The sequence below is a fragment of the Myotis yumanensis genome, unplaced genomic scaffold (genome assembly GCF_028538775.1).
Source record: "Myotis yumanensis isolate MYYU_CA2020_CCGP unplaced genomic scaffold, mMyoYum1.0.hap1 SCAF_14, whole genome shotgun sequence".
Classification (NCBI taxonomy): Eukaryota; Metazoa; Chordata; class Mammalia; order Chiroptera; family Vespertilionidae; genus Myotis; species Myotis yumanensis.
In genome coordinates, this window is record NW_027223765.1 from 18,363,685 (window position 1) to 18,387,952 (window position 24,268).

Consider the following 24,268-nt stretch of genomic DNA (forward strand, 5'->3'; position numbering starts at 1 on the left):
TGTTTTCCTAACACTGAGGAAATGGTGTCTTCCTCCAGCAGAAAGTAGATGCACCTTCAAAGGGATTTGCTTTATCTCTTCATGAAGCACAAGGTTGATTGGAGGCCTGTGGAAATTGTAGAGCTTTTGTGGCATTTGTTCCAAACCAGAAAGAACCTGTCTATCTGTAGATGTTTACCCAGAATGCTACAGCCATGTGGACACACAATCTCTGTGACATCAGATCTTAAGTTTCTAAACGGTGGGAATTCCCCACACAACAGTAACTAACAGTATTTTTATGAGCTGTTCAAAACATGCACCACTTACTGTTCAGCATCACAGGACAATGTTTTCAAATTCGGTAATAACAAACACCACAAAAAGCTCTCTTACCGCTAGCCATTCAATTGCGGTTTTACCTGAGGTGCTGCTGTTTTAGGGAAAAAAAGCAATAACCCACAACTACTGGAAATTTACACACTAGAGACCAATACAGAGTAAGGGCACAGTTTTAAAAAGAAAACTATTTTCAAGATAATCTGAAGAAGACTAGGGATGGTAAAGGAAGACCTAAAAAACCATGAACATTAGGGGGCCTTATTCTCAACTAGGGTTGGCTGAGTATGAATATCTAATAAGCTGAGCTAAGCATGAGAAACATCATTTCCAAAATTCTTTCACAAACTTTGACTTAAAAAAATGTTTACTCAAATCCTTTGTATCGAAAGATAGCATTATCCCCGTTTTAAAGATGGAGAAACAGATGCAGCAGGTTAAGTGATGTGTTTGCACAAGGTGCTGAAGCTAGGAAGTCACACACAGTTCTGGCCAATGCAATCAGGCTTTCTACATGATGTTCTCTCCACCACATCCATGGAGCTGCCAATAAAGTTCTCTGCCTCTGGACTCACACCCACTTTGTTTAATCACATTAACTAGTATGGCTTTCCTTCCTTATTGTTTCATTTCTCTTCCACATTTGGGTAGAAGCTGGAATTAAACAGGAAAATAAAATCTTGTGATCTAATAGGTACCAAAATTTCTAAAACAAAAATTGATTCACTTTATTTGTAGAAATGCATTAGCTGAAAACAAAAACATATCACACAGAGTACTCAGTGTGGAGGAGAGGGGATTTCAATAATAATGCGACAACTACCAAAATGATGAGAATCCCCTGCTTAATGAAAACCAAAGATGGTTTGTGGCAACAACCATCAGTTTGATTGAATAATCCAAATATTATGCTCCTAAATTGCAAAAAGAAAAAAAAAACACAGTTCTTTTGTTGAGGGGGGAAAAGTTAAAACAACAACAACAACAAACCAGGTATAAAAGATGACACCTACTTCCCCAGCTCAGAAATTAATTTGGTCCCAGACATAAGCCAGGAATTCAGATCCACTCCACTCCATTCTAGTTCACAGGGCACTGGGAGGTCCAGCAATCATTGGAATGACCTGTGCTGAAATGGAGGTCAACCCCTGCCTGAGGATACAATCACCCACTGCTCAATGCTCTGTAAAGCCCAGGCCTCTACAATCTCTTTGTTCCCTCCCTCTCCATTGGGATCTACAACTTAGAACCACCAGGAAATCACAGGGTCAGGAGGTGAGGAGAGCTATTTACTGCACTTGGGAGAGAGTCACTGGCTTCTTTCCTGGCCCCAGCTGGCCAGGAGAGAAAAGGGAAGGCTGCTTATGTGTGCAAAGGGCCGAGAGACTGAATCAGTGAGGCTATGGCTTGTACGGCAAACACAGGGCAGGGCTTGGAGGGTAGGATCTGCCTTCTTTCCCATGGCTAAATCTCATGGTAAATCTCAGTCCTGCTGTCTAGCTGAGCAGCAGGCAACAGCAGTAAGCAGGTACACAGGATTTTCACCAGTGGCCACTGGCCAGCCACCATTCTGGCTTGCAAATTAACACATAAGCTACCTCATGTTAGTATCATCTGCTTCCTAAAATGACTCTGAATGTCATTTAATATTAAATACTAAAGGGAGTACAAACCATCATTCCCCAAACAGAAGAGTCCTGTATAACAAAAATGTCAGCTAGTATTTCCAATTCCATTTGAAATATACTCTCAGAAAACTGCTAAGGTGATGCCTGTTCAGTATAGGTTCTATAGAAAGGGCCAAGAGATAAGAACAGTTCTGGGGGAGAAGGGGAGTAAGAGATCAACCAAAAGACTTGTATGCATGCATATAACACATGGACAGACAGTAGAGGGGTGAGGGCATGTGCTGGGGGGTGGGAGTGGTCGGAGAAGTCAATGGGGGGAAAAGGAGACATATGTAATACTTTAAACAATAATTTTTTTTTTTTTTTTTTAAAGGAAAAGTTCTGATTAAGAGAGAAGGAGGCAGTTGCTCCAAGCTTAAATTGAGGAGTTTGGTTTAGAGGTACTAAGAGCCCACATACATGCCTGGAAAATAAGAATAAAGAATACAAGTATGTAAAAAATAAGTGGGAAAATTTTATGCTTTTATTTTTTTCTTTCTTAGAAGAAAGCCAACATCAATCCCAGGTAGACTACATAACCCCCTAAACAACTCTGGAACTTGTGGCACGTGGGGAAGTTGAGAGTGAGGCAGGGGAAGGTTCTAAGGGTTGGTTAAGCGTATATAAGCAGCAGTCAGACCTCCTGTGATAGGCAGAATTTTAACATGAGCAGCATGATCTCTTCCTCCTCACACTCTGTCTCATCTCAACATGAGTGTGGGCAGAAGCTGCAAATTGCTTCTTACCAACAGACTAAGACAACATTGATGGACTGCCACTCACTCGATGGTTTCTACAAAAGGTTATGTCATATGAGTCTTAGCTGTCTGCAGAGAAAGACTGCTCTGCTGGCCTAGAAGGAGCAAGCCTCTATGATGTAATCTGCTATGACGTAAACTGCAGGTGGCCTCCAGGAGCTGCTGGCTCCAGTCCTACAGCTGCAGGGAACTGAACTCACAACTATGTAAGCTTGGACGAGAACCCTGAGTGACAGATGAGCACACAGGCCAGCTGATTCCTTGCCTACAGCTTCGAGAGACCCTGAGCGGAGGACCCAGCTACGCTATGCCCCGACTCCTGTAGGTACTAAATATGTGTATTGTTTTTGAGCTGCTCAAGTTGTGGTAATTTACAAAGCAATAGAAATCCTGCCAGATGGAGGTTTATATTCTGGAAAGGTTAAAGCTGAGGGTCTCTGAGCCAGGGGACATTAATATGGATGAGGGCAGAGGTGCTGTACTGAAAGTGAGCGTATGCATGCCAGGCGATCAGACCCGTTTTCTCCCTCGGCCCCAGAGCACAGCCTGGCCTTCACCCTCTGCACAGTTTCCTTTGGGGAATATGAACAGCCCAGAGGAAAGACATTAAAGGCTCCCTAACTAAGTAACAGATAACCAGGAACATGGTTCCTCTCTAACATGGCAAACAACGATCAAATCAAACTAGAAGATAGCCAATTAGAGAAAACAAACATTAAAGAAAATGTCAAAATAAACTTATACCCAGAGAGACAATATACTGCATCGACGAAACAAGAATACGACTAAAACAAAACACTGAGAAAGGCACAAACTTCCAGTTATAAGTAAGTTTTGGGAATGTGATGTACAGCATGTTGACTATAGTTAATACTGTATTGTATATGTGATAGTTGCTAAGCTAGTATATCTTAAAAGTTCTTATCACAGGAAAAAAATTGTAACTGTGCAAAGTGATGGATGTAAACTACACTTGTGGTCATTATGTTGTACACCTTAAACTAATAAAATGTTGTATGTCAATTGTGTATCTCAATAAAATGAGGGAAGGAGCTTTTGGAAATTAAAAATGAAAGCAAACATAAATCTTTTTCCAGCATTCAATGAAGGGTAAAAACCAAAATCTATCAAAGTAGAAATAGACAAGTAAAAAGCAGGAGAGAAAAATACACAAAAATTAAAGGGCCATAAGAAGGTCCAAGATTTGAACAGTAACAATAATCCAGAAGGCGTACATAGAGAGGAGGTCAAAAAGTAATTTCAGAAAACTTCCCAGGACATGGATTTTTTTAAAGGTAATGTACAAGGAACCAACGAGCTTGGCTTTGGATTTCAACAAACTGGGAGTGAGCTGGCACCAGAGCAATGTCTTCATAATAATGTTCGACACAAATTCCATACCCACACAAATAACACCAACTACGAGGGGAGAATAGAGATCTTTTCAGACATTTGAGGTCTCTAGAGAAGATTAGAGAATAGAATCTCCAAAAAGACCGTGTAGAGAGAGCCTGTCCACGCTGCAGCAGGTCAGGCTCCAGGAGAGATTTCGTCAAAAAATATGAAATTCATATACAATGCCCAGTGCATTTGGATGTCTTTTGAGGAGGTTTAGACAACCGTGAAAGCATTTGAAGTTGAATTAGTGATAAGTATGAAAAACCATGGGGTGGGGAGGGAGACAGACAGCAGGGAGAAAGGAAAAAAAGGAGACAAAAAAGAAGTTATGCAGGAAGTGATCACAGTTGGCTACTGTGAATAATGTTCACATAATGTAAACAATGATGTAACAGTAACATAAATAGTATGGGAAGGTATCTGGGAAGGGGGGTGGTGGGAGGATAACTAAATCTTCACCATTCTTTGTTGGTAAGTAATCCTATACAATAAAAGCCTAATATGCTAAGTATCCAGTTGTCTGTTCAACCAATCAAAACATAATGTGCTAATGATATGCTAAGGCTGCTCAACCGCTCGCTATGATGTGCACTGACCACCAGGGGGCAGACAGTTGACTGGTTGACCAGTTGCTATGATGTGCACTGACCACCAGGGGCTCTGCCCGGTAGGTTAGCTTGCTGCTGGGGCCCAGCCGATCGGGACTGAGCAGGACAGGCCAAACACACCCTGGAGCCCTCCTGCAGCCCCTCCTGCTCCCCGCCCGATGGGCCCCCATCAGGGTGGGTGGCCGGACCCCACCCATGTACATGCACATGCACAAATTTGTGCACCAGGCCTCTAGTGTGGCTATAACTGCCTAAAAACAGGGAGGTAAATAGCAAAACAATCCAGCGGAAGAGAGTTGGCAAGTAGTTACCTCTAGAGAGCAAGATGCAGGAAGGCTCCTGGGAACAGTTGTTTCTTTCTAACAAATCTTAGAGAAATCTTAGATTCTTTAAACTATGTTGGTGTATAGTTTTAATAAAACTAAAAACTAAAGAGAGAAAAGATGCAAAGGAAAAATAAAGCCAACATTTTAAGATTGGCTTTTTTGCCAATTTGACTTCCTCCAAGTACCCTGGTATGTGTGTGAGCTATTTTTCCAAATGATCATCCACTTGGTTCCCAGAAATCAAGCATAAAATACTGGCCTAATATTATGGAATTGCTACATAGAGTTTAATGCCCACTGTACTACATATAGCATAATGCAAACCAGGAACAGAAGTGGCATGAAATTTATTCTAAGGGAACTGGGAAGGTTTCAGAGTGTAATAATATCTAAGTGATGCTTAGAGAGTCAAATAGGCCATTTTCCAGGGAACTGGGGGACCAAAGTGGAGAACTTCTGGTACAGAGATGTGAATGTAGCTGAAATGGATCTGGAAAGACAAATGGGAACAGATCATAGAGGACCTTAAATGCCTACCAAGCAATTTAGATTTTAATTGCACTGCCTACAGGAATGAAGTGAAAAAAAGTTACTGTTTTAAAAAGTGGAAAACAGCCCTGACTGGTTTGGCTCAGTGGATAGAGCATCGGCCTGCGGAATGGGGGGGGAGGGCGTGCGTGTGTGTGTGTGTGTGTGTGTGTGTCCCGGGTTTGATTCCAGTTGAGGGCGTGTACTTTGGTTGCGGGCACATCCCCAGCAGGGGTTGTGCAGGAGGCAGCTGATCAATGTTTCTCTCTCATCGATGTTTCTAGCTCTCTGTCCCTCTCCCTTCCTCTCTGTAAAAAAATCAATAAAATATATATATATTTAAAAAAAGAATTAAATCACTGTGGCGTCTCATCAATGTTAAAAAATAAATAAAAAGTGGAAAACACTGAAAACATCAAGCTATTCAGAAATAGGAAGCTACACATTCAACCCTGAATGGATGAAGCAGCCTAATTAAGAGGCTATGGAAACCTGTCAACCTGCATCAGAGCAGTGACAATGAGAACAAACTGTCACTGGGAAATCATACATACTTCATGCCAACAATCCTAACGTGTTATAAGTAAACCAGAGAGCCTCTGAACCCATCCACACACACAAATAAGACATCTACATCCAATCCTCACTCAGCAGAAGGGAAGCCAAGGGCCTCTCCCTGGCCTGCCCAGTCTCCCCGTGGTTCCACTAACCAGACACCACAAGCCCCTTTCCAGACACTTCCCTGTAGCGCTTCGTTAAGCCATTATTTGCTAAATAAACAAAATGTGAATTTATGTATACAATCTTGTATGTTTATTAATATTTCAGAAAACTGTCAAACCATGTACTACTCTTCAGAAGATACTGATCATTAGTAAGCGTACTTGATGTTTGTTGTTATATGCATATAGTTTTAAATACAGTGTACATGGTAATTAGGTAATGTCTACGTTTATTTCAAGAAGTATAAAAATACCAGGTTTAATAGTCTTTTAAAAACACTATTTAAATGGGTTCATGCCTTACAGCAAATAAGTGAATATTTTTAATCAGTTTATCTGGCTGCTTGGTGGGTGGTGCTTCTTTTAAGAACCAGGGCTCACAAGTTCAAAGACTCTCAATCAGGCACATTCAACACCAACCACATAAGCATGAATAAAGAGAGTGCCAACGTAAGTCTTGGGATAGCCACTAAAATCCAGTGCATTTCTGACCACTAATTATAGCTCTAGAATTCTGTTAGCCAAAGGCATTGTCACAATATTTAGCCATTTTAGCATTTGGTTAATAAAAACTTCATATTATTAACAATGAATCCCACAGGAAGCCATGAGAAGGCATACCAACTAAGACTTTGCTAAAAAAAAGACAGAAGCAGAGCAGTCAAGATTTATTTGTTTAGTAAACAGAGTGCATGAGGTGCAGCCACCAGCTCTGGAGGAGGAGCGGCTGCAGCCTCCTCCCGCCTCACTGAAACCTGAGCAGGGACACAGCGTTCATGTGCCCCAGCCAAGGCGACAGCACCCAGCAGCCAGGAGCGGACAGCTGCGGGCACTGAGTGTCGGTCTCCCAGCAAAATGCCTTTCTCCTTCCGCAGTTACAGAGCCACCCTTCACTTTCAGAGACCTTTACGCATTTGCTCTGTGCAAAGCCTGAACACAGGACACGGTTCTGCAGAAGAGCTGCCTCAAAAGGAAGCAAAGGGAAATTCCGGTGGCTCTGGCAGTTGGGGCTGCTAAGCAAGAACAGTGAGAGCAGAAAATAAATCCTAATTGAGTGAGTACAATAAACCAATTAAAATACCTATTTAGATCCTTAATATGTGTTCAATGTTGTATTAGGTACAAGAGTCACAGAAATGGGAAAGGCTAGTGCCTACTCTCATCAAACTCCCAGCTAAGAGGAGAGCCAACAAGGAATGACTAAAACACACGGTAGATTGTCAGGAGATGGGTAAAAGGAAAGAGGAATGGATGTGAGCCCAAGTGAGGGTAGCTTAGAAATGGGCCCAATATAAAAATCTCATGTGGGCAACCCTCTCTCCCTTACACACATGTGCGCGCGCCAGTTTTCAACCACAAGAGCTCCCTTGCTTTTGCCTGTGAGGTGAAGTGTGGAAAAGGAACTTGTATTTAGAACAAGTTCCCCCAAATGAACAGCCTCGGTGATGCAAATCAGTGGTTCATACAAGTCCAAGACAAAGTTTCCACCAAATGGTAAAAATAAGGGGAAAATAGTAAGTATTTATGTTTTCCATAAAGTTTAATATCCTCCCTTTTGTGAAATGCTGATAATAGATGGCGATTCTGTTTTCAGTGTCCTTGTGAGACAAAAAAATTAGCAGCCTTGTACGAGCCCTCCATCTGAAGAAATTCCAAAGTTACTAGTGCCAGCTTCTGTAGCCCTGGGCAGTGCAGCCACAGCAGTTTCCATCCAGGAAAGGCTGGTCTCGAGCCTGGCACCCGGCTGGCCCAGCACCTCTCAACTGTCCCCAGGCTCCCAGCCTCTCCAGACAGCCTTGGTAAGGCCCCAGCCCCCCTTACAGCCACGGGCGCCTCTCTCCCTCCGACTCACTCCTGAGAGGAACTCAGACCGGAAGCAGTTTTCATGTATGGGTATGGTAGGTCCACAAAGAGCAACCAAACCATGAGCAAGTCCCGCCTCTCTCACCAGACCAACACCACACTGTGGCAGGTGAAGTGAAGCCGTGTGCCAAACCATTTCCTCAATAAATTCAGGGTAATTTTGCCTTGGCCGGCACATATCCCCAGTGTGAAAGGCAACCGAAAGGTACAGGTTTTTGCAGGAACATCTTAAAGTACTAAATGTGTTATTTATAAGGGTTTCTTCCTTATCTTGGTATCTCTTGGTCCCTCAAAATCTTCACTCCTCTTTTCCCCTTTCATTTCAGAAGTATAGTGCTTCTTTCCAAGACAAACATGTGGTCTTGATCAAATTGCTCCTCGTTCCTTTATCAGTGAATCTAACACTTGGTTACAAAAGTTCAGGCTTCACCATGCAAAACAGGAAAACACAACAAAACAAACCCTGCAATAAATACTCCTAAACATCTCTCTCCAAGCTACCAGTCCAGCTTTCTCCTGCCCTCAGTGCCAACTTTCTGCTTCTACCTACACACATGCCCTCCCGAGATTCAATCCGCTTTACCTCAATATTCTACAGGAAACTACTCTATTAGAGGTTACCAACAACCTCCCAGTCTCAACAGGAAAGGGCATTTCCCACTTTCATCAGCCTTGCCTTCTTGACACTTTGCTAATCATGGCATTCGTTTTCTGATTCTCCTCTCACCTCTGAACTCCCCTCTCCTCTCTACAGCCCTTTCCCTGCTAACCTGTCAAGGCACAGGACAAAGCCAATAGGAGCTCCCCGGGGGGGGGGGGGGGGGGGGGGGGGGCCGGTGTGTGTGTGTGTGTGTGTGTGTGTGTGTGTGGATATATGTGAGGTCCAGGGTGGCCTGAATGGGTATTAATGGAAGTCGAAGAAGGCAAAGTCAGCATCTGATACCTTTTTACCTGACTCTAATATAAAGCTTATTAAATCTGAGATTTACCACCCATTGTAGTCAAACTAAAAGCTACACCATACTTACTCTTACCTTGTTACAGTAAGTGTTTTAGGTAAATAAATTTTCTGATCCAGTGTAACAATCACTAGAATAATCAAAGTACTAAATCGTGTGCCTAAAGTCTTTAGCAAGAGACTTTATAGTTACCCCTCACCACCCACCCAGAATGCCTTCACTCCTCTCCTACAGGAACTCCAAACCACAACCACCCAAACACACTTCCACAAAACAAAAAGATCTAGGACGATGATATAAAACTGGGACTCTCAGCTGCATGTGGCTCTTTCACTCACCAACCCATAGGATTTCAAATTTGTGTCAGAATAGTACAGTACAATACTGTGTTCAAAGGTAGTCATGTGGTTTTTTTGGTTAATGGTGACTACAAATGTGGCTCCAGAAGGCCAGGACTGAATGGCATTGGTTTAGAAAAGGCACATTTAAAAATGAGAAAAAGCGTGAGAGATGAATAGATGACATTTACATTTTCTCCCTATTAGAGTCAAAATATTCCATTTGCAAATCCAACAGAAATCTCTGGAAAGTAGAAATGCACATCTGTAACAATGTAGCCAGTAAGTCCTACTACAACCCACACATAATATATTCTTCTGATGTGGCTTGACCTGTAATCATATTAGAATTAATAGGTATTCACACATTTTCACATTTTATCTGATATAAATGAGTAAGAGATTTTATTTAAAATTTATCTTGACATTTGGAGACTATTTTGGGGCATATCATCTGTGTGGCTCAGTGTGTTAAACATCAACCCATGAACTAGGAGGTCACAGATTCCTGGTCAGGGCACATGCCTGGGTTGTGGGCTTGATCCCCTGTAGGGAGGGTGAAGCAGATCAAGGGGCTCAACTGTATGGTTTCGATGGCAACGAAACTTTTTGGTGGTGAGCATGGTGTAGTACATATAGAAGCCAATTTATAATATTGCATGCCTGAAACTTATATGTTACAAACCAATGCTACTGCAATAAAAAGAAATGTAAAAAGAAATTAATATGCACTCAAAGTATAACTAAGTCAATAGAGGGGTTTAAAAAAATCAAGTCTACCTCTGGCCAGTGTGCTCAGTGGTTAGAGCACTGTTCTGTGCACCGAAGGGTTGCAGGTTTGATCAAATTCAAGAGTATTTAAGAATACAAAAATATCCAGCACCCAAAAAAGTAAAATTCACAATGTCTAGTATTCATTTAAAAATTACCAGATATGGGAAAAGTCTGAAAGTATGAGGAGAAAATCAACTTAAGAGAAAAAGATCCAGATGTGACAGAGATAATAAAATTAATGGACAAAGACAGTAAACTATTGTTATAACTATTCTATAAATTCAAAATGATAAGACAAATGCCTGAGTATGCTAGATGGAGTGATGGAAATTATAGAAAGACCCAAATCAAATGTCTAGATATTAAAAAATACAACATCTGGGCTTTTTCTTTTTTCTAAAATATGTTTTTATGGATTTCAGAGAAAGGAGAGGGAGAGATAGAAACATCAATAATGAGAGAGAATCATCTATCGGCTGCCTCCTGCAAGCCCCCTACTGGGGACTGAGCCTGGGCACGTGCCCTGGACCGGAATGGAACACAGGACCCTTCAGTCTGCAGGCCGACGCTCTATCCACTGAGCCAAACTGGTTGGGGAAACATCTGAGATTTTTTAAAAATACACTGGATGAAATTAATAGCATGTCAGACAGTGCAAAGAAAATATGGATAAACTTAAAAACACATCAATTGAAACTATTCAAAATGAAACATAAACAAAACTTTGAACAGAGAATCGGTGTATGTCAAACAGCTTAATATACAAGGGGGAAGCAAAAAAAAAGAAAAACTTAACCCAACAATAGATTAAATCTTAAAAGCAACTAAAAGGAGAAATGACATACAGAACAAAGACATCTCATAAACTACAAGCCAGAAGACAGTTGAGCAACATCCTCAAGTACTGAAAGAGAAAAACTGTCACCCTAGGACTCTATACTCAGCAACAGTGTTTCAAAAACAAAGGCAAAATAAAGATTTTTTTTTTCAGACATACAAAAATTGAAAGATTCATCACCAGCAGATCTGATAGTAAGAAATGTTAAAGGCAGTCTCTCAGGAGGAAGGAATTGATCACAGGCCTATATCTGGAAAGAAATAACACCAAAATGGTAATAAAATTACAGACAATATAAATTTTATTTCTTAAATGTCTAAGATATTAAGTGTTGACTGCTGGTGTGGCTCAGTGGTTGAGCATTGACCCATGAACCAGGAGGTCACAGGTTCCCGGCCAGGGCACATGCCCAGATTGTGGGCTTGATCACCAGTAGGGGGGCATGCAGGAGGCAGCCAATCAATGATTTTCATCATTGATGTTTCTCTCTCTCACTCTTTCTCTGAATCAATAAATTTGAAAAAGATATTGTTTACAGCCAAAATAGTAACGAAGTATTGTGGGGATTCTAACATGTAGGAATAAAATTTATGGTAACAGCACATCAGCTACAGGAAGAAATGCTGAAGGATCCCTATACCATAAAGAAGGGCATAATAGCACTTGAAGGTAGACTGTGATACGCTAAAGATGTATTCTATAAACTCTAAATTAGCAACCACTTAAAACAAGAAATTATAGCTAGTAATCCAACAAAGCATGCATGATCATTTAAAAAAAAGAAAAAAGAAAGCGCGAAAAAAGGAAACAGGCAACAAACCTCACAAATAGTGAGATCTATACCTAGACTCATCAGCAAAAAAACATTAAATGTAAATGGTCTAAATGTTCCAATTTAAAGGCAAAGATTGTCAGACTGGAAAGAAGCAGATCTCAAATATATGCTACCTTAAAAAACCCTCTATTAAATGCAGACATACCTCATTTTACTGAGCCTCACTATATTGCACTTCATAGATGTTGCATGCTTTACAAACTGAAGGTAAGATTCCCCTCATCAGCAAAAAGATTATTCTCAATGGTCTGGAGTGGAACCGCAATATCTCGGAAGTATGCCTTTAAGTTACATACCAACTATAACTTATTAGACACGTACTAATCAATATTAAAAGCTTCTTCTGCAGAGACATATAATTACCAACTTGGATGTGTAAAGCAACACATTAATGAACAAGTAGAAAGGGAAATTTTCAAAAGAATGCTAAAGAGTTATAATTCTCAATCTTCATATTACCAGAGTCTGGTAATATACCATATACCAGTGATGGCGAACCTTTTGAGCCCGGCGTGTCAGCATTTTGAAAAACCCTAACTTAACTCTGGTGCCGTGTCACATATAGAAATTTTTTGATCTTTGCAACCATAGTAATACAAAGACTTATATTTTTGATATTTATTTTATATATTTAAATGCCATTTAACAAAGAAAAATCAACCAAAAAATGAGTTCGAGTGTCACCTCTGACACGCGTGTCATAGGTTCGCCATCACTGCCTTATACTATATATTATTTAATTCTCTGTATGTCAAAAGTTCCTTGAAAGATTGAGGTTGGTAAAAATGCTACTTTTCAAACAAGCCATTCTTACTCAAATCAGTTAGGGCTACTTCCTTAATTAAAAAGCAAAACAAAAGGCAAAATCAAAACCAATCAACTAAACACTGTGTCCAACGCTTTATAAAAAACAAGACACTTGTGATTTTTAACATATCACAAACCCTTTGAATTTCAAGTTGGGATCAGCCCATGTCTAAAAATAAAAATATATGGCAAGTCGGACTTGGATAAAGTGGGCAACATTCCCAAAATTTAGTCCCTTCGCTCTTCAGAAGAAAGCAAATGTATCGCTACATATCTTAACAGTTAACACATTACTAATAACATGAGATGCTTTGAATTTTGAGAGATTTTCTAGTATTGGTTGTAGGCACTCTCTGACTAAGCCCCCTAAATCTAAACAGAGCACTTGGTAGGACTCCCTGTTTTTAAGTCCTGGCTCCCAAACCTTCCAGCCGTGTGATCATGGGCAAGCTGCTTAACTTTCTTATGTTTCAACTTCCTCATCTGTAAAAATGGAAGGAAAAAAAGGAAAGTAGTATAACTTTTTAAAGAATTCTTTTTATAGTAGTAACTAGAGGCCTGGTGCACGAAATTCATGGCGGGGGGGGGGGGGGGGGGGAGGGGGTGTCCCCCTCAGCCCAGCCTGTACCCTCTCCAATCCAGGATTCCTCTCACAATCTGAGAGTGCTGGTTCCTAACTGCTCACCAGCCTGCTTGCCTGATCGCCCCTAACTGCCGCCCCCCCCCCCCGCCAGCCTCATCACCCCTAACCGCCTCTGCTCGCCCCTAACTGCCCCCCTCCACCAGCCTGATCACCCCTAACTGCCTCTGCCTGCTGGCCTGATTGCCCCTAACTGCCCCCCCCCCCCCGCCAGCCTGATTATCCCTAACTGCCTCTGCCTGCCAGCCTGATTGCCCCTAACTGCCCCCCCCCCCCCCGACGGCCTGGTTGCCCCCAACTGCCCCCCTCTGCCAGCCAGGATGCCCCTAATTGTCCCCCGCCCTGCTGGCCTGGTTGCCCCACACAGCCTGCTGTTAAGTCGTTTGGTTGCCCCTCACTAACCTCCCTGCCGGCCTGGTCGCCCCACACAGCCTGCTGTTCCATCATCAGTCTGGTTGTTTCAGTCGTGACGGCCCCTGGCTTTTAATATGTATTAAATGCTTATTAACAGCTGGACACTATTCCAAGTGCTTTACACAAAATATATTTTTAAATCCTAAAAACCTATGAGGTAAGCATTCTTATCCCCATTTTACTGATAAGGAAACTGAGGTACAGTGATTTATGCTCCTCCCAAATTTACATATCTCTTCAGTGGAAAGCTAGGTTTTAACTCAATCTGATTTCAGAATCTGTCATCTTAATCAATATGCTAAACAACTCCTTTATTTTTTTATATTTTTTATTGATTTCAGTGAGGAAGGGAGAGGGAGAGATAGAAACATCAATGATGATAGAGAATCATTGATTGGCTGCCTCCTGCACACCCCCTACTGGGAATCAAGCCTGGGACCTTTTAGTCCACAGGCCGATACTCTATTCATTGAGCCAAACTGGTTAGGGCCAAGTAACTCCTTTATAAAGAAAGTTATTATGCTAAGTAAAATATGCCAGTCAGAGAAAGGTAAGTATCACAAGATCTCACTCATATGTGGAATCTAATGCATAAAATAAACTGATGAACAAAATGGATCCAGAGACACAGAAGCATGGAACAGACTGTGGAACCTCAGAGGTAAGGCAGGGGAGGGGAGGGAAAGGGGGGTGTGCAAAGAGATCAACCAAAGATATGCATAATCCATGGTCACTGACAATAGGGTGGTGAAGGCCTGGGGTGGGGGTGGGGGCGGGCTAGAAGAGCTCAACGGGGGACATACATAATACTTCCAACAATAAAGATTTTAAAAAATTGTCCATCTCACTCTACACCGTGAACTACTTAATATGAGCTTTATCTTCTTCATTTTGAGTAACCCCAGCATCTCACAGTACGAAAGCATAAAGCAGATCAATGAAAGTGTGCTGACTGACTAGATTCTGGGCATGTTCCTCTTCATTGTATGTTACTTACTGGTGCATGGGGAGCAATCAGAAGACTGTGCCCCATCCCCCACCATACCGCATGGCACATCCTCAGCTGTGCCATTTTAGGAAAAGTCACATCACCTTGCTAGACCTGAGTGCTCTCATTTGTGAAATGAGGAACTGAACTCGATTTAAGTTCCCTTTCAGCTCTAACATTTCCAAGAAAAGCCAGTATCACTCTTTGGGGGAAAGAACAAAAAAGTTGCTTCTGACCAGTGCAATCGCGGCACCTTGCAATTTTCAGAGTAACATTTAGAGCCCTTTTTATTCTTGTTTAGAATCTCTTCCTCCCCAGACTGAGAGCGCCAACAGGGCCCGGACCTAATCTTCTTTGTTTACATGGATACCCCCAATACAGCCCCGACATGTGGAAGATACCTGATGTTTAATGAGTGAATGTACTACAGATGAAGACGTGACCAATAAGTGAAACGAGAAAACATTTTTTACGTGGCCTCTAAATCAGTTGTTTCTTACAGCCCATGCACGGATGGCTAATTCTACTAGCTGGATTTCAGATTCTCTTATTAACTTTAGTTACAAAAGCTGTGCTTTAAAGACACTCACAAGACTTTAAAATGCTTAGTTCTGGCTGTTGCAGTGTATTTCACCTATATCCTAAACAGCCCATGTTCCCAAAGGCCCATATAAGATAAAAAGTAATCTTAACATCAGTAGTAAAAGCTCAAAACCTTTTTCTGAAATACGTATCTTGTCTGTGCTACAACCAGATTATAAAAGCAGCAGCTGAAAAGGTTATTAGAAATAGCTTAAAACTCAGAGGAAACGGATGCTGAACCCTTCCCGTTTTCCTAACGTCTTGAAGTATAAAGCTACTACATGCTGAAATGAACATTTTATTTTGAGAATTATTTCTGTAGATTATGCAAAGAACAACACACTGAAATTAAAGTCAGTCTCAGTTCACCAGGGTTCTTCAAACAATTTATTAATTGATAAAGCTATACTCATCTTTATCCTATTTTCCTTCTATTCCTTTTGTAAGTCTGAAAAATCAAAAAAAGTTTCTAAAATTGAATGAATTATCTTTTTGTTTTGCTTAATACTTTATGAGTATGTCTTGAATCAAGAACAGAGATATACTATATGTAAAGTATGCATAACTTCCTTGGTTCTTATCTCTGCCTTCTAGATGCTGTTTTAATTCAGGTGCCCGAGCCGTTCCTTGGAGGTGATGAGTCAGTGGGGTGCCCTGGAATCTGTATTTCTTTAAGACACTCCCTATAATAACTGAGACAGCAACCAGGGTTGAGAACCACTGCACTAAACATAACACACATAATGCCAGATTGCTCAAAGTGAGTCTATTCAAGTAAGTGATTAACTCAATATGCAAAGCCTACAAATGTTAAAACATTGTATAACTAGTCCGGTATCTTTTCTAAATTTTAAATATTATCAATTGGAGCAGTGATTGCTTACACTGCTTTGTGAGAATTGTAGGAAATACAAGTCTTAAAACAAAATTCAATAAATTCACTTGAATTTGAAAAAAATTCCGTAACTTAAAGGGAAAGGGGGTTGTGCATCTCCTTTTTAAAGCTTCTAAGATTGAGCAGAAGTCAAAGGCTTTAGGAAACTCAGAGCCAACTTTAAAGTACACCTGTCTACAGTCACCCCCAAACTGAGTTTTGTATACATGTTGTCCTCATACATTACAAAGTCAGAATGCTCACATATTAGGCAAATTCATACTGACTCGCAATTAAAAAGCTATGGGCATTATATTTAGTGAACATCCAGGTATTATATTTAAAGACATTTTCCCTGAAGCAAATATTCATATTCATCCTCTCTCTCTCTCTCTCTCTCTCTCTCTCTCTCTCTATATATATATATATATAGTGAAAGCATTTATAAAATTATACTGTATGAAAAAAAGTATTCCATGTCTAACCTCAAAGGGAACAGTAGCGTGGACACAGAAGCTACAGGGCGAAGCTGCAGGTGCCTGAAGTCAACAGGAAGGATAACAAGTGGGAAAGTAAAACAATTTAAGTTCAAGTCTTTTGATGTAAAACTTTTGGCATCTTAAATCAGCCTCTTCGCTGTTGTGCCTATAATGTTTCTTCACCCTCCCTCTAGTCTTGCTAACATTGCCACTGTTTCCCAACATCCTTCTCTGTGGCATTAGATTTAATATGTTGTTTAACTACTGGCTTTCAGACCTCATGTGGCTTTCTGAATCACTGCTTATTTGTATCTTCCAACCTAACACTATTAATATTCTAAAAATGCAGGGAAACCATTTATCTAAAATAATAAACCAAATTAAATTCATTAATGTAGGTGCTTCAACGGTGTCTAGGAAACAAATCTTCCCCAGTGGAATAGTCTATTAAATTCTTACCTTGTTTATGTATGACTATCAAATACTTCACTTTCAAGGGAGGCATATTTCATACCACACACTACTCATTTTTTTAGATTAAAAACAAGCAGCACAAAAATTGTATTTAAAAAATAAAAAAATAAGTATCTCCATTTTATCTTCTGCAGAGAGAGGTAGGAGTTACAGAGAATAAGAGGAAGTGCTGTGAGACATACAGACATTGAGGAAAGGGGGAGAAAAAGAAAAGAAACAGTAAAAAACAGACAAATGGAGATGTGGTGCAACAGAGTTTAAATAGGAAAAATACAGTCTCCTCTCCCTTGCTAAAAACCTACGTTCTGCTTCAGCACACTATTTGTATCTGTGCCTGGACAATGCTCAGAAATCAGGATTTTACTTTTGTGTTATTTCTCAGGAAAATTATTCTTTATTCCTTCATTCCCTCAGTACGCATTTGAGCAGTTACCATTTTTCGAGCCCTGTGCTAGGTGACTAACACGGCCCCTATTCTCACAGAGCGTAAAGGACTGAAGAAACTCCAGTGGCCAGTTCACCAAAAGCTATCATTATACGGTTTCTTCCTTTGGGAACCAATTTCCATTTTGTTAAATTAACTGTCACCATTAGTGTCACTTGGACCCTTTTGATTTAACTGTCAAACTAGCTGGTATGGAGGTCAATCAAGCTGCACTAACTGGCCCCTTACCCTAAGGTTTGACCAAAAAGAAAAGTCTTTTTCTCTCTGGGTGTCTGTGGTCATGCTCCTCAGGCAGGCTGTGGGGAGCCAACAAGTCTGCAATGTGAGAAAGGACACAGCACACTTGCAGGGAGAAGCAGAGAAGAGAGATGGAAGGAACCCTGGCTTCTGTTGCTTCTGGTGCCCAGAACATTTCAGTTCTTGTGTTAACAGTCACGTACTCGCATATCCTTATAACAATCCCATCTTTTTTATTTCTATTAGTTGGGATTTTGTTACTTGCAACATAAAGTCTTCACTAATAACAAAAGTGGTATCAGACTGAACTCCACAGTGAGGGGCTGAGAGCACAGGCCCTGGAGCCAGACTGGCTGGGTTCCTCTCCTGGCTCCTCCACTTACTAACTTAACTACAGTAACCTAGGCCTTGACTTCATCATCTGTAAAATGAGGATCCACCAATAGTGATGGTTTAAATTGTAAATGAGTTTCTACATTTAAAGCCCGTAGAACAAAGCTTGACCCATAGTAAACACCTAACAGGACTTAGCTCTGACTGCTGTCATTGTCCCACCACCAACCTCGCCGTGGGGATCTAATGCTGTGATCTGCTGATGCTCCAACTGTGGCCAGTCACCTGGTGCCACACCTGCCCTACTGCATGACACGGAGAGAGAGCGACTAGCAAGGGCGCTCTCAGGCAGGGGCGGGTTCTACATCTAGGAGAATGGAGAAGAGGAATGAGGCACTGCTCTCCCATGAGGAGCTCCAGACAACTCCAGGATTTAGTCACACTGCTCTTCCTTCCATCCTGTTGGTTTTTTAAAACCTAAAGATTTGTACATGCCCAGCTGGTGTGGTTAATGGTTGAGTGTCAATAAATGAACCAGGAGGTCACGGTTCGATTCCTGGTCAGGGACACATGCAGGGTTGCGGGGTCAATCCCCAGGAGGCGGCGTGCAGGAGGCAGCCGATGTATGATTCTCTCTCATCATTGATATTTCTCTCTCTCCCTTCCTCTCTGAAATCAATAAAAATATATATTTTCGTTTGTTTTTAAATTATTTATTCTTTAAAGTATTACATAGGTCCCCCTTCCCCCCACTGTTGTCCCCTCCCAGCCTGCCCCCGCCCCCCTAAAAATATGTATATTTTTAAAATTTGTACATGTTTTTAGATTCAACAGATGATTTCAGCCTATCAAAAAAAACTACTCCTGACTGGTATAAACCTTATAATTCGTCATTATTGGTGATTTTTATTTTTGTGTGTAAGGGATTGGACAAGAGGCTACTGACATTTGTGAACCTGGAATCACTTTAATATGTAATGACTGAGACTCTCTATACCACTAATGGTCCTGTCAAAGGGATGTTAGATTTCATATAAAGGTCTAGGATAAATTTGAAAACCATCCTGAGAGGCTCCCTGAACTAAGCGTGACCCAGAGACCAAGCACCTTGCATTTAAGAAATACTCATGTGCCACTTAACCAGGGGGTAAGTTCTGAGAAAAGTGGCATTGTGCGAACATCAGACTGCACTTACACAAACCCAGAGGGTTAAACACAGGCTATATGCTACAGCCACTGCTCCTAGGCTACAAGCCTGTACAGCATGTTATTGTACAAGCAACACAAGATTAAGTCAAGCACAAGAGAAAATGATGCAATCGATCAAGAAACACAGTGAGCACGGCACAGTTTTACAGCAAACTTTTTTTATGAGTAGAAGGAGTCCATTCAAAAATAATAAAAAGTATAGTAAATACATAAGCCAGTAGTATAGTCATTTATTACCCAGTACATAGCTGTATATAAGTTATGTGCCATACTTCTATATGACTGGCAGTGCAATAGGTTTGTTTATATCAGCATCACCACAAACATGTGAGCAATGTTTCCAATATGACATGATGGCTACAATGTCACTAGGCAATAGGAAGTTTTCAGCTCCATTACAATCCTGTGGACTACCATTATATATGTGCTCCATTGTTGACCAGGGCATCCTTACAGGGTGTATGACTGGAAAGGGTCCTAAAGGGCCAGGAAGTAGTGATTTCTTCCCATATGTATTTTCTTGACAAGGATCTTTTAAACAATTCTAGAGCCAAAATCCCAGGTGTATGGCTAGCTGGAAAGGAGGAGGAACAGAAACATGTACGCAGTATTTCCGTATTCTTACAATGCCAGGGCTTCTCCACAGCGATTCTAAAATAGCAAACTGGGGGGCCCCTCTTCTTAGGAACCCAGGCCCAGCAGAGTCAATCAATCTATGCTCCTATGGGTCTCAAACTCTCTGGAGAAGAGGTTTCCCCTTTTCTTTTTTCTGCTTCTTCTTCAAATGTTTCTTATTTGTACTAAGTAGCAAATTAAACCTGTGGGGGAAAACAAGACTCCATTTCTAACCTCAAGAAATATGTAATCTCAAAAAAAGAAATATGTAATCTCTTCTAGACCATTCTCTTCTCAGTTTTTTCCTTTAGTCTCTCTCATGAGCTCAATGCAGATCTTTCAAAGGCCTCTACCTTTTCCTTCTACTCCCTAAATCTATAAACACTCCTATTTCAGCACTTCTTTCCCTTATTTAAGGGAAAAGAGGGAGAGACTGCTCCTCAGGTTACTACCAACACCTATACAGTCACAGCCAGTCACACTCGCTGGAGGGCTTTCATCCCCCATCCCAGCAAACGGGCGTATCTCCCTTCCCCTGACCCCACCACTGAAAGTAAGCCCCCAGTTACAGACAGGCTTCTCTCTCTTCCTCGGGTGTGCTGGGGCAGGGACAGGATTGGAAAGCACTGCTATCCATGATGTAAGGTTTAGGTGAAAGGGAATTATGATGAAAAATTATAAACAAATTTATATCTTAGGTCATAATGAATCTTATACATAGTGTCTTGTTCAGTAGCGGTTTTGTATTCATCTGATGCTGAGAGCATCTATCACACTTCTGTATCTCCACACAATCTAATTCAGTGCTATGCACACAGACATAAATGCTCAGGGCCATTATAGTGAGAGTAAATTTTTTCAAATCTTTTTTTTTTTTGATGGTGGCTGTTACTCTAATATTTTACTGCAAAAGTAACTTATCAATCTGTCTATCATGCAGCAACTCCTAAGACTTTACCAGCAAATGCTTCAACTAGTATTGCAAAACATCCAAACACTGATTCCACTTTCTCATATTGTAGATCTGATCTAAATTCTTAGACTGGGAATGTTGTATATTTTCTTAAGATTAAGCCTATATTGAAAATCTTAGTTCTGGCCGGTGGCTCAGTTGGTGGGAGCGTGTCCTATACACCAAAAGGTTGTGGGGGTTCGATCTCTGGTTTGAACGCATATGGGAGGCAACAGATCAATGTGGTTTCTTTGTTCTTTAATATATTTTTATCGATTTCAGAAAGGAAGGGAGAGGAAGGAGAGAGAGATAGAAACATCAATGATGAGAAACATTGATCAGCTTCCTCCTGCACACCCCCAACTGTGGATCAAGCCAGAAACCTAGGCATGTGCCCTGACCAGAATCGAACTGTGATGCCCTGGTTCATAGGTCAATGCTCAACCACTGAGCAACACAGGCCGGGCTCAATGTTGTTTCGTTTTTTTCCTCTCCCTCTCCCTTCCTCTCTTTCTAAAAAACAATAAAAACATATCCTTGAGTGAGGATTAAAAAAAGAAAGAAAAAAAAGAAAACTTTAAGAAAAATTTACATAGAATAACAAATTGCCTTTTTTTAACGAATGAAAGATTAAAACTGATTTCATATGTTTTAATCACCTCAACTTGACAATTTCTCAGTGACATATTAAAATCTACACAAATATTTCTAATCAACCACTTACTGGATTCAGTAATAATTCAAACTTTGTAGGCATCTCCATGAATGGAGAAGAGGAATGAGGTAAAGGAAAGAGAAAAGTGGTGCTCCTGTAATCACCACTCTCCCAGGAGGAGCTCCAGACAACCCCCACCTGCCTCCACCACATACTTATTCACGCTGCTCTTCCTTCTGTTCTGTGGGTTTTCTAAACCTAAAGATGTGTACATGTGTTCTTTTCTTTTTTGTTAATCCTCACCCGAGGATATTTTTCCACTGATTTTTAGGGAGAGTGCAAGAGAGAGGGAAAGACACAGAGAAAATTTGATGTCAGAGACATCATCCATTGGTTGCCTCCTGCACGAGCCCCAACCAAGGCCCGGGCTGGGAAGGAGCCTGCAATGGAGGTACGTGCCCTTGACCGGAATTGAATCCGGGACCCTTTGGCCCACAGGCTGACACTCTATCCACTGAGCCAAACCGTCTAGGGCTGTATGTGTTCTTGTTGGGCACACGAATAAAACAAAAACAATCAGAGTTTAAATAACTTAGTCTGTTGGTGACCAACACCATAACTGAGTGTGATAAATGCTGTAAAGGATGTGCACTAAGTGCCACGGGACAGCTTCCCCCTTAAGAGCCAGACCACAGGCGAGTGTCTAAGAAAAGGTAAACTAGAGTTGTCCAGAATATCATAAATCAGGCTTTCTACTGCTGCTTCATTATTTAGTAAAGTGAATACACAGAATATTGAACACATATGACTTTACCATAATTACTAAGATTCATTTCAAAGTCAAATATAAATTACTTGAAGTTTTTTGTGTCTTGATTGTTTTATGTTGGTGTTGTTTCCCTTTGAGCAAATCACCATGTTATGTGTGCACTGAAATTTTCTCCCCTCAAGAAATTTGAATAACATGTAAATTTTCTATAATGGATAGAGTCCCTTTCTAAACTTATCCGCTCAGAAGGGGAAAATATCATGACAAACTGCCCTTCAGTAAGAAAAACTTCCCTTGTGTAAAAAATGTAATTTCTTATCAATGCAACCCCAAACCTGATGTACTGCTTTAAAGTATGCTGAATTACATCTCATTTTATGTAATTTCTAGAGCATAAGAAACAAATTAAAAGAGTTTTAGTAACTGAAGTTCCCAATACACACCTAAAAATGATTATCACTTCTCCAATGTGTTTATTAGCCTTCTCACCTGTCCATGGTCTACATGTCCCCTTCAGTCCAAACATTTCAGCTATCAAAATGAAGAATTATGGCAAAATTATTACTCCTCAAAAGCACCCATCAAATCAAGGAAACTGGAATTCACCCTCTCTAGGTATTCATATCACACAGACTTGGGCCTTTACATTGTGTAGGTCAATCTTTAACTCTCACAGAATCCCAATGGGAAGCTGACTCCCGGACAACTGAGGGTCCCTCATGGTCCCCCTGAGCTCTCACTTGCTGCTCCTGCTCCGAAGAGGCAGAGCATCCTGGCAGACGCAGGCCACCTTCACTGCAGGTGGACAGTCCAGAAGAAGCGACTATAAAGACAACTGAGAAGTTGGGTTTTTGTGGACTTTGAACACTCCATGTGCATTACAGAGCATTCATACTTGAACCCACCCATCCTGTCCAGACAAACTAGGGCTATTCACTTCCCTTCACAGGTTCAGACACAAATTCTGGGTAGCATGTCTATAATTTTTCAAAACTTCTAGATATAACAGATATAGACATCTACACTAATAAAAGAGAAAATGGTAATTAGCGTACGACCGCTACCCTTCCCATTGGCTAATCAGCATATCCTTATGCAAATTAACTGTCAGCCAAGATGGCGGCCAGCAGCCATGCACTGAAGCGAACAGGGAGGCTTGCTTGCTCCAGTGATGGCGAACTCCAACATTCCCCGCACTTGCCGGCCTCTCAGCTGCAACTCTAAGCAACTATGTTGCAAATATAGAAGCTAAACAAAACCCCAGAAACCAGCTTTCAGTCAGCCCGGCTTCAGCCAGCCTGACCGCAACATTGTATCAATGTTTTCAGCAGCGAGGCCTCAGAGCTAAAGCTGGCCCAGAATAGAAAAAAAAGAAAAAGAAAAAAAGGAGCAGTTGGGAGCTTCAGTCACCCGCCAGCCAGAAAACAGCCCTCAGCCCCTCAGCCAGCCTGGCCAGGCACCCCAGTGGAGACCCCCACCCTGATCCAGGACACCCTTCAGGGCAAACCAGCCGGCCCCCACCTGTGCACCAGGCCTCTATCCTATATAGTAAAAGGGTAATATGCCTCCCAGCACCGGGATCAGCGGAGCCTCGATCAGCACCGGGATCAGCATGACAGGGGGCAGTGCCCAAACCCCCTGATCGCCCTGTGGCTCTGTGTGTGACAGGGGGTGGGGTCACAACCTCCCTATCTGCCCTGCTCTGTTCGTGACAGGGGAAGGTGCCCCAACCCCTTGATCAGCCCTGCTCTGTGCCTGATAGGGGGGAGCTCCCCAATCCCCTGATCACCCTGCGGCTCTGTGTGTGACAGGGTGTGGCACCCCAAGCAGCCTCCCACGGGCCCTGCTCTGTGTGTGACAGGG

The 24,268-nt window shown here is 41.5% G+C and overlaps 2 protein-coding genes across 3 annotated transcripts in view; one reads left to right on the plus strand and one right to left on the minus strand.

Annotated features, from left to right (window-relative positions):
- The window catches only part of NKIRAS1 (NFKB inhibitor interacting Ras like 1), a 30,302-nt gene extending 26,512 nt beyond the window's left edge, over nucleotides 1-3,790 (plus strand). Inside the window, exon 5 of the mRNA XM_070433330.1 lies at nucleotides 2,320-3,790. Within this exon, the coding sequence (XP_070289431.1) occupies nucleotides 2,320-2,331 (12 nt within the window). The 3' untranslated portion in view covers nucleotides 2,332-3,790. The remainder of the gene's footprint in view (nucleotides 1-2,319) is intronic.
- UBE2E1 (ubiquitin conjugating enzyme E2 E1) overlaps nucleotides 1-24,268 on the minus strand; it is a 55,688-nt gene that overhangs the window by 10,189 nt on the left and 21,231 nt on the right. The gene's annotated exons all lie outside the window — the stretch shown is intronic.